The sequence below is a fragment of the Austrofundulus limnaeus genome, unplaced genomic scaffold (genome assembly GCF_001266775.1).
Source record: "Austrofundulus limnaeus strain Quisiro unplaced genomic scaffold, Austrofundulus_limnaeus-1.0 Scaffold96, whole genome shotgun sequence".
In the NCBI taxonomy this organism is placed as follows: Eukaryota; Metazoa; Chordata; class Actinopteri; order Cyprinodontiformes; family Rivulidae; genus Austrofundulus; species Austrofundulus limnaeus.
Genome location: NW_013952498.1, coordinates 772419 through 782522, shown reverse-complemented (window position 1 = coordinate 782522; position 10104 = coordinate 772419). Strand labels below are relative to the sequence as shown.

Here is a 10104-nt window from a genome sequence, read left to right as displayed (position 1 = left end):
ATCCCATAGTTACTGACAATTAGGTCAGAAAGATTGAAATAGCGATTAGAAGTATATTAAATATACACCAACAAAACACAGGACCACACACCCAACATCTGTCCGCTCACCTGAAAAATAAATGGATAAATACATGGAGGGCATATATAAAAATATGTACATACCCATACTTATATAAAGATGCCTACATTCATAAATATCTGTATATACAATTTAATTGAAATAAAAACTCTGTCATTTCAATAATTGAAAAACTCTGTCATCATTCGCAGGAACATCAGGTCTTTGGAGTCATGTGGAAACGCTCGAAACAGCCTCCAGTCGACGCTGCAGAGAGTCCGATCTCAGAGCTGAGGCGGTGCTCTCTCTTTGGACTTTAATCACTCATGGACCTTTTTGAAAAGCAGCGCACGCAAAACATATTTTAAAAGAAAAAAATGAACAAAACCACCTTTTAAGAAGAAAGTCTTCACTGTAGCTGGGTTTTTTGGTTTCACCACTGTCTGTTAGATATTTTATTTTTTTGGACTTGAATGCTTTGTATTTGAAGTAAAACGTTTTTCTGTGGAAGCTGGAAGCTCTTTTGTGTACAGGACTGCTCTGACAAACAGAATCTGAAGAATATGACACCAAACTGCTCTAATCACAGGATATTCTGGACTCCTCAACTATTTTATTTCTATTCTCAATTTATATAACTTTTTACTAAAGTCTCAAAAGGAGTAAATATGGTCAAAATATCTACTGACCAAATAATTGTACAAACATACAACTGAAGTGTATTTTTGCCTTTTTGTGGCACAGGGTGTAACGTTTTTAGGATTTAATTTGCAAAATAAAAGTTTAAAATGTCTGATTTTGAGTCTTTGCATATTAATTCTTTTTTTAATAAAAAAGGAGAAAATCTTTGTTTTTAGTTGATATGGACATGAATTTTTGAAAACAACTAAACTTGAACAGATTTGTACAAATGTAGAAGTTGTTTTTTTCTTTAGAGTAAAAGAAGTTTCTGACTTGACATGTTTTAAAGAGAAAAGGTGCTCTGACTTCTGACCAGGCTGAAAATATGGAGCCAGTATGTTAATTTGTGGGGAGTCCAGGGATCACGGGTCACCAGAAGAATTTACTAAAGCCTGGTCTGTTGGCTGCTGGTCTGCAGATGGGAKTTGCTGGACCCAGTGAATTAGACCTTTGTAGCTGCTACAAGAACGGACAGATTCACATGGTTTTATTGGTTTTCATCAAGAAACAAGTGGATTCTGCTTGAAGGTGAGGTTCTGTTCTCCCCATGTTTTCATTTGTTTTGTTATTCCATCTCGATTTAGAGGCAGGGCTCGTAGCTGATACCTAATATTAATTTCTAAAAGTTTTACTGGCACAAGGTGCAAGAAGAGGTAAACTAATGTAGATATTGGTTTTCCAGAACGATAAAATGTTTTCATTTGTTACCTCTTTTACTTAATTCCACGTTTCTAAAATATTTTTACTGGCACAGATGCAGTTCCTCTTCGCTGCGGTCATCCTGCTCATTTTAACTTTGAGTTCAACACAAAAAGCTGTAAGAAAATGCCCCAAAGAGTGCAACTGTGATGACACCAAACTCACAGTGGACTGTGTTGGCAAAAACCTGACAGAAATTCCTCTGACTGCAGARGAGGTGAGGAATTTCAAACATTGATGTTTCGCTTTTCCAAAACACTTAAAGTGAAAGCACGACCACAGATCTTTACATGTGTGTTTAAATCTTTATTTACTTTATGGACACTCGCAGCGTTGTCAAACTCAGATTTTCACTGAGGGCCACGTGAGCATTCAGGTGGGCCAGTTGTAATTAATTTCAACATTTCGTATTTGACTTCAACTAAGCACAAAACGTGACATTCCTTGTCTCATGGCTATGACTGAGCACCGCTAATGAACAACTGAGCTCGACCGGGTATTTCCTGCGCCAACATTTRAACACGACCTCTTGTGAAAACTGAAAAGTACTAAGTGTACGACTGACTAAATGTGAACTAAATAATACAGAAACAATTAAAATTTAAAAAGTAAGCGAGTTTTTTGTTGTGTTGAGTAGCTTCTGAACTTTCCCACTTTCCTACAAGGAATTCCCACTGGAGGGGCATTCCAGGTTAATATTACAATTTGAAAGTAGGAAGTTCCCACTTCCCAAAACAACTGAGCAGCAAAAGTAATTGGCAAAAATGAAGATTTTACACAGTGAATTTTGCTGGCCACCTGCTCCTTTTGAACCCCGTGCACCTCTGCCTAGTGGTGGGTTTCCATCATTTCACGGCAAGAATAATTGCTATGCATTATGGGAGATGTAGTTTGTGGTCAATGCTGGCTTTAACGCTGCTTATTTTAAGACATTTTAGAAGCTCTCGTGGGCCACATAAAATGCCATGGCGGGCCACACTTGGCCCATGGACCTTGAGTTTGACATGAGCWTTTGGACATTCACATTGTATACAGTTGTGAATACAGTTGTTTGTTGTTCACTTTGTTGCCTCGTCTTGATTTGTTTGTTAAATTTGCGCTCCCCCTCTGCCTCAGAGCTGTAGTTCTTTCACCACTCTTCCAGATTACATTAAAACTGGATCTGAGGAATAATAACCTACAGCTGCTACCAAGGGGGGCGTTTACACACACGCCCTACCTCACCCACCTCAACCTGCAGCGCTGCAACATCATCAAGGTGAAGGAGGGAGCCTTCCGCACTCTCGGTCGTGTGGTGTCCCTAAACCTGGCCAACAACAAAATAGAGACCCTTTACCAGGTGAGATAAAGAGCCCTGATCTGTCTTAATGCTGAAACTGAACCMGAGGAAACATGTTTATATTTACACACCGCAGGAGTCCTTTGATGGCCTCTCCTCCTTGAAGGAGCTGCACCTAGATCGTAATCGTATCGAGGAGATCCAGCCCGGAGCCTTCATGCAGCTCGGCTTCCTCAACGTCCTGACCCTCACCCACAACCACCTGGTTTACATCCCCAACATGGCCTTTCAGGTGAGTCCGAACCTCAGAGCAGTCACCAGAGCAGAAGCTGCTATCAGGAAGACGGTTCTTCATCGGTGTAACTTCTCACTCAGGGCTTGCAGAACCTAAAATGGCTTCGTCTGAGCCACAACTCCCTGAACAACCTGGCACAGGAAGCATTCGCCGGACTGTTCAGTCTCCATCGCCTCAGCCTGGATCACAATGAGCTGCAGTTCTTCCCCACACAGACCATGACCAGGTGGGACCATTATCATGAGTATGATACAGAGGAAGGTGTAAGAAAACTAAGAGCTTTGGAATTATTGCATCATACAAGTATAATTAAAATAACCTGATTCTGTTTTGAATTATTTTATTATTCCTGCCGGTAGTGACCAAAGCTGCACCTAAAGTGTGATAGCTCAGCCCTGCTGTCACGCCAAAAAAAGTTTTATATGAACAACTTTATATTGGAAACTTGATGGTGTTGTAAAGTTTTCTAGAAGAACATTTGCATGAACTAGAACAACAATCTTTGGACGAGAGTTGTTTTACAAACTATTTATTCAATTTGAGGTCATTTAAAGTGCTATCTACAACAGGTAAAATGTTTATTATTCATGATCTTTCTACAGAACCACACTTCTGAGCTATTCCTCTAACTTTAAGTCTCTAAAAGTACTGACAGGTGAGAGTATAGATAGTTTCATGATGTCAGCTAGTAACACATAAATTAATAACACATTTATAACAAAACTAACCAGAAACAAAATGGCGAACAGTTTTTTGAACCATTAAAAGTGTTGAAGTGCAGTTTGGATGCACAGTAAAAGAATGACAGAAACAAAAGAGGAGAAATTTGAAAGTGTTGTGTGAATGTTATTGAGCATTCACACTATTGATGATCCATTTTTTCTTCCGTACATCTTTCGGCATCTCCTTCAATTTACAACTTTTGCATTATTTCAATAATTTATTAATCAAAATGTTCAGTTCATTTGTGCCATGGGTGCTATGACTTTTGGTATTTCAGCAACTTGTACTTTTTCAGCTATTCAACTTTCTGCCATTTTTTTTCTTATTGAAAGTTATTGAGTCATTGAGTTATCCTTTAAAATGTTTGTAAATCTTTACTGCACCTTTAACCTTTGGTTCTGTTTTTTTCTTAAACTTCTTAGTTAAAGGTTTGAACTTGTTTCTGCTTTTTTTTTTTAGCTAGTTTAAGCTTTGTATCTGTTTTCTGCCCTTTTAGCCAATTTGTAGCTTTTTTCAGCTAATTTTAGTTTTTTATCTAAAGACATGATCTTGTGATCGTCTCAGCTTCTTACTGTTTAATTCAGTAAACACGCGCTCTGTTTGTGTTAAATTAGTTTTTAATTCTATTGCACTAATTTTTTCAGCTACTTTTATTTTTCAGCAAATTTTGGCTGCTTTAGCTATTTTACAACAAATTCCAAACTTTTTTTGTGCTCGTTTTCTTGTTTTTCTGTCAGTGTGGGCTGATTTACTCTCCATTCAACAGTTTTTTTCAACTTGTTTCTGCTGCTGTTCACTTTTGTTTTCCTACTTTCAGCAAAAGTCGGCTGTTCAAGTTGAACTCACGTTAATTAGGGATGCACGATATATCGGTATTTATATCGGTATCGCCGATATTGGTAATTTTTTAGAATATCGGTATCGGTCTGATATTTAAAACTGGGCCAATATTAATGTTCAATATTGATTTCCCACTTTTTAGTTTGTGTTTCTGTTTTGGGGGGGGGGATGGTTGGTTGAGCGACATCTGTTTGATCATGATAGTAACGCTGCACAGCCAGAAATAACTAAAGTAGAGCCATGTCAGAGGTTTGGTCATTTATTTACCGTATCAAAAAAAAAAGACCCAAGTGTGTTTGTGTGTATAATATAATTTGTGTGTTTGTGTAACATCAGTAAATATATCGGCCATAACAGCAATAATTATATCTGATATCAATATCGGCTGAAATTTACATATCGGTGCATCCCCAACGTTAATAATTTGCCTGTAAAACATTTTCAGCTTCAGCCGCTTTCAGGAAAAAAACTTTCAGCGAAAAGCATTCACGTTGCATTCTTGCTGGAAATGCAAATTCTCTAGTTTTCTTATTAGATTTTCTCCTAAAGGCTCCCTGAAGTCATGCACCTGGACTTGAGTGACAACCCCATGGTCTACCTGGGGGAGGAGTCAGTTTCCATGGCGAAGCTCACCCACCTCTACCTGCACCACATGGCCCTTCAGGACCTGTCAGACCAGGCATTTTCCCACGCCAGGCTTCTGTCCCACATCGACCTCAGCCACAATCAGCTGAGTCACCTGGAGCCCCTCTCCGGCCCGAAGCACCTAACCGTCCTCAACTTGACCGGTAGAAAACGTGGAAACATTTATTTACAATAATTATTTCTTTATTGTAAAACTAACCCCATGCTTTGAGTGTGAGTCACGTTGCATTAACCTAACAAATACATAAATAAATAATCCACATCATTTATGTCTATTAAAGGCAACCCAGTCTTCTGTAACTGCTACATGAGGCCCCTGAAGGAGTGGGCGACCACTGGAGGTGTGAAGCTGCTGGGAACCTGTGCCGGACCGCCTCATCTCTCTGATGAGCTGCTGCAGGAGGTGACTTTCCTGGATCTACGTTGTCGAAGCAGAGGGGAAGCTCTGGAGGAAGAGGAAGAGCAGCAGGAGGAAGAGCAGAATAAAAGAAACAGCACAGCCACAGCCAAACCCAGACCGCCAGTCAAGTGTCCACCAAACTGTGAATGTGACGTGAGTTTAACGCTGACTTTAAAGCAACTTATTTTGAGACATTAATACATTTTTTGATGCTCCTGCAGGCTACAGAACATGTTGTGGTTGGCCACAAACCCCACTCTTTAGCAAACACTTGGAAAAAGGCAGAAAATCTCTTTTTAACAAAAGTAAACTTAATACAGAAACCAAACTGACTCAAGAAATTGCGTGGCACTTATAATTTAAAGTGGCAATATTATGTGTTTCTGAGGCATACCATTTAAATACTATACCATAATAAAGTATCTATGTCACCTTTAGTTGTTATTAAAAGGCTGTTTTTATGTTTAAATAGAAAATAAACTTATCTTCTCATCACTTCCTCTTCTAAACGCCTTGAAATTGACCTCGGTCTCATTAAGAACCACCTTCCGCTTCTGTCCCACCCATTTTGGTGCGGGGTGCTATGACGCAGTTTACTTGGCATCTGAAAATACGTTTCCTCAAAGGTATTTTTAATCTGAAAAGAGCTTCACTGAGTGAGAAGTTAGGAGCTCCGCAGACAGTTTCAGTCTCACTTTCGGTTTCACCCGAGAGCCTGCAGGAGTCATGGGCGGGGTGTGTGGGGAGTGGGGGAGGGCACTCTGCCATGAGGAAGTTCGGCTTAAAGACACGTCCCAAAGGCGTTTCTGGTCCCAAAAGGCATTTCTGGTTTCCACCTGTTGTTTTGCTCCTCAGCATGGCTGCCTAAAAACACTGCAGGATTTCTCAAACATGCATGAATGTGTCAAAACAAGGCTTTGGGCATGTTTTTATGAGAGTATAACATTATAACATGATATTAAACTCAAAAAAGTTGATTTTACATGATATTGCCCCTTTAAGAGGCTGTGCCATTATGTTTCTGATCTGACCTGCAGACTGAAACCCGTCACGCTACATGTGAGAATCGAGGCCTCACCAAAGTCCCGCGAGGTTTCCCCGCCACAACACAGCTGCTCGACCTCCGTGGCAACCTCTTCCACTTTATCCCTTCCAGCAGCTTCCCGGGCTCCAGCCGAGTAGTTTCTCTCCATTTGGAGTTCTGCGAAATCCACGACCTTGAAGGTGGCGTGTTCCAGGGCATGAAAAACCTGCTTTATTTATATCTGTCGGATAACAAGCTCACATCGTTGAACCCAAAAGTCTTTGCTGAAGTCCCGAAGCTCACCTATCTCCACCTGGAGGGAAACCAACTGTCCAACTTCCCTGGATCAGGTCAGTATCTTGTCCTGATAAATATTCACACTTAAAGTTGGAGAAATTTAAACCTTTTTTCTCTTTGCGGTTGCCCTGCAGCTCTGTCACTTTTACCAAATTTGTTCGTGTTACATCTGGAGAGAAACGCCATCTCCAGACTGGAGCCCACCGGTTTACTGTCCTCAGCAGCTCCTAACCTCAGAGAACTTTACTTGAGTAACAACACCATAACTTTTATTGCCAAGGGCGCTCTAAGCTCAGCTTTCATTGCTACTCTTCGCTTGGATTCAAACCAGCTGACTGAGGTTCCTACTCAGGCTCTGCTCAAAGCTCCAAACCTGGAGGAGCTGAACCTGTCCGCGAACCTCATTCCTTGGGTTGGACCAAAGGCTTTCCAGCCCATCTCACAAAGTCTTAAAAGACTTATTATGGATCAGATGGGAATGGAAAAGGTCAATTTTAGATTTTTTTTATATTAAATCCCAAGCTTCGGCCATTTTGTTTTCTGTAGTAACTTCAAGACCTCTGTCTGTTTTTTTTCTCTCTSTCTAGATGTCCAAGGATACCTTGTTAGGTCTGGGTCCAGGACTAAAGGCTTTTACTTTGAAAGGAAATCAGCTAAAGAATCTTCCTGATCTGAGTTCACTCACCGGCCTGGAGGTGGTGGACCTACGAGACAACCCTCTGCTGTGTGACTGTGCTCTGCTGCCCCTTCGCAGGTCGAAACAAGAAGTCTTAACAACACTGTATGAAAATCTTCATTCAGCGCAGCATAATTACTCATCTTACTCAACTGTTTGAATGTCTCTTTGGATCAGGTGGATGGAGAACGTAAAGTTGGGTGTGACAGCGACTTGTGCTCACCCTCTCGAGCTCAGAGGTCAGCAGGTCAGGGATGTTGACGTTTTCACGACCTGCCCAGAAAACATCGCTCCGCAACACGGGAAGGCTGTTTCACGACTCACACCTACAAATTTAAAGAAATCCAAACATGGCGCCCTGAAGTCTCCCAGAGTGAAAATTAGGCCAAGAAAGCCTAAACTGAAGAAGCCATCCAAAAATCCACATGAGAGAAAGCCAAAAAAGACCAAGAACCAGAAGAAACTAAACATAAAAACCTGATTTTTGTCTTCTGTTTGGCAAATTACTCTGTCAATGTGCCATTGGTTTGTCGCTTTAAAGCTGAAGAGGGTTTGTCCATCAAAATAAAAGTGTTCAACTTTACTATGTGAAGGTTACATACTTTTTTATGCTGTTTAAACTTTCTTACTTATGGAAGCCCATTTCCGCCACCCTGATAAAAAAATAAAATTTGTATCTCTTAATTATGACTTAGCTATCTCACAATTATGACTTAGCTATCTCATTATTATGAGATACTATCTCATAATTATGAGATAGTATCTCATAATTATAACTTAGCTATCTCATTATTATAAGATACTATCTCATAATTATGAGATACTATCTCGATAGTATCTCATAATTATGAGATAGCTAAGTCATAATTATAAGATACAAGTTTTATTTTTATTTTTATCAGGGTGGCGGAACTGGACTTCCATACTTACTAACAAAAAGGTCACATCTGAGTGAAAACTCGGTGCATAGCTGAGCAATTTCTAACATTATGCAAGAATCTTGTCCCCACTATTTTCTTTAAAGAACTACAGCAGTGAAGCACTGAGACTTGTTTTTATATAGTAGCTTTACACTGTAAATGCATGTTTTTTTTTACTACTACTAGCACAGCAAAGAAATCTTTTAACCATACTTTATCTATCAGGTTGTCTTTAGCTGCTGTTCTAACAGAAACATTAATTATTCAGTAAGATACCATTTTTTTCACAGCTTTTATGAAGATGCAGATAATAGAAGGAAGAAAAAAATCTGCGAGAACAAACAAAACCAAAAACTCCTGTAAACCTCATTCCTTTTTGAGGTAAAATGTAGAGATTTGCTATTAGTGAACTCTTTATCACAAAGACACCTGACAACATCAAGGAAATGCAAGGAAAGAACAGGGATTGCACTTTAAAGAGCGCTTTTAGGGCAAAAATGTATGCATTTATTTTAATTGATAATYAAGCACAAGTATTACAAAAGACATACTGTACCTGGCATTTACTCGCTCAGTTATTAGGTCCCATTCAGTAAATATTACGGTTCCATGGTGTAATGGTTAGCACTCTGGACTCTGAATCCAGCGATCCGAGTTCAAATCTCGGTGGAACCTGATATTTTATTTCGTGACTTTATCAAAATTATTCATTATTAATACTTTTTATTTATTTTACAACCACATGTTTTTAAAGACAGTTACTTTACCCTGCTATGGTACTTTTTTCTTCACACGAGCAGTTCATATAATTTGCATGTTAACAGAATTGCCGTATTTCCGGGAAAAGCGTCACAGCTTCCCGACAGACCAAGATGGCAGCAGCGATGGATGTTGACACGCCGAGCGGCAGTAACAGCGGAGCGAGCAAGAAGCGTTTTGAAGTTAAGAAGGTAATATTGTTTAAAGTAACTGTGGTCTGGTTAAAAAAAATCGTCTATCTCGTCAGCAGCGTATTAACGTTTAATCCAGCATTAGCGTAGGGAGGCTAATTGCGTCGTTGTCTCTTATGATGCTAGCTATTGTTAGCCTGCTGGAAACAAGAAATGAATCTGCGATTCTTTTGTAGGGATTAAGGTATCAAAAATACAATTTGTAGTGATGTGAGAGGTATTACCCACCTTCACCAAAACATTGTAAATAAAAATAGACAAGTCATTCTTAAATGTACATCTTTACCATTGTTAGTCGACATGCTAAACAAAATTAGCTTAGTCAGCTGAGCTAACATCTCAAAATTTCGCAAGATAAAAAACGTTTAAATTATGTTCTTGTTCAAATTTATTTCGGCTTCATTGATATGTTGTGTTCATGATGTTTCTCATTTAATTAAGTGAAGCAGATTCTCCTTCAGTTATACACAGCTTATTACATTTTAATAGGCTCAAGCAGGACCTTTTCTGACAAGCTTCCTAAGTAATGAAAATTTCAGTTTCATCTCGAGTAAATATTACAGGGACATGTTTCACAGAGGCAACCGTGGACATTAGGTCTTATATATATATATA

General features: G+C 39.4%; 3 protein-coding genes and 1 non-coding gene across 5 annotated transcripts in view; all 4 read left to right on the top strand.

The window, feature by feature from the left end:
• Positions 1 to 856, top strand: part of rangap1a (RAN GTPase activating protein 1a) — a 13214-nt gene extending 12358 nt beyond the window's left edge. Inside the window, exon 16 of one of the 2 annotated variants that reach the window (XM_014012895.1) lies at positions 273 to 856. In XM_014012895.1, coding sequence (XP_013868349.1) covers positions 273 to 354 — 82 coding nt within the window. In that variant the 3' untranslated portion in view covers positions 355 to 856. The remainder of the gene's footprint in view (positions 1 to 272) is intronic. The other variant, XM_014012896.1, reaches the window with a different exon arrangement.
• Positions 857 to 1103: 247 nt separating this feature from the next.
• Positions 1104 to 8202, top strand: chadla (chondroadherin-like a). Its single transcript, XM_014012893.1, has 11 exons — positions 1104 to 1269; positions 1496 to 1657; positions 2585 to 2779; positions 2856 to 3011; positions 3095 to 3240; positions 5127 to 5365; positions 5504 to 5775; positions 6660 to 6996; positions 7078 to 7430; positions 7531 to 7697; positions 7797 to 8202. The coding sequence occupies exons 2-11, from the start codon at positions 1496 to 1498 to the stop codon at positions 8098 to 8100; spliced, it is 2331 nt and encodes a 776-aa protein (XP_013868347.1). The 5' UTR covers positions 1104 to 1269; the 3' UTR covers positions 8101 to 8202.
• A 940-nt stretch (positions 8203 to 9142) lies between these two features.
• trnaq-cug (transfer RNA glutamine (anticodon CUG)) lies at positions 9143 to 9214 on the top strand. The gene has a single exon. It is a non-coding gene; the product is annotated as a tRNA-Gln (tRNA).
• Positions 9215 to 9389: 175 nt separating this feature from the next.
• Positions 9390 to 10104, top strand: part of rbx1 (ring-box 1, E3 ubiquitin protein ligase) — a 2349-nt gene continuing 1634 nt past the window's right edge. Inside the window, exon 1 of the mRNA XM_014012892.1 lies at positions 9390 to 9489. Within this exon, the coding sequence (XP_013868346.1) occupies positions 9412 to 9489 (78 nt within the window). The 5' untranslated portion in view covers positions 9390 to 9411. The remainder of the gene's footprint in view (positions 9490 to 10104) is intronic.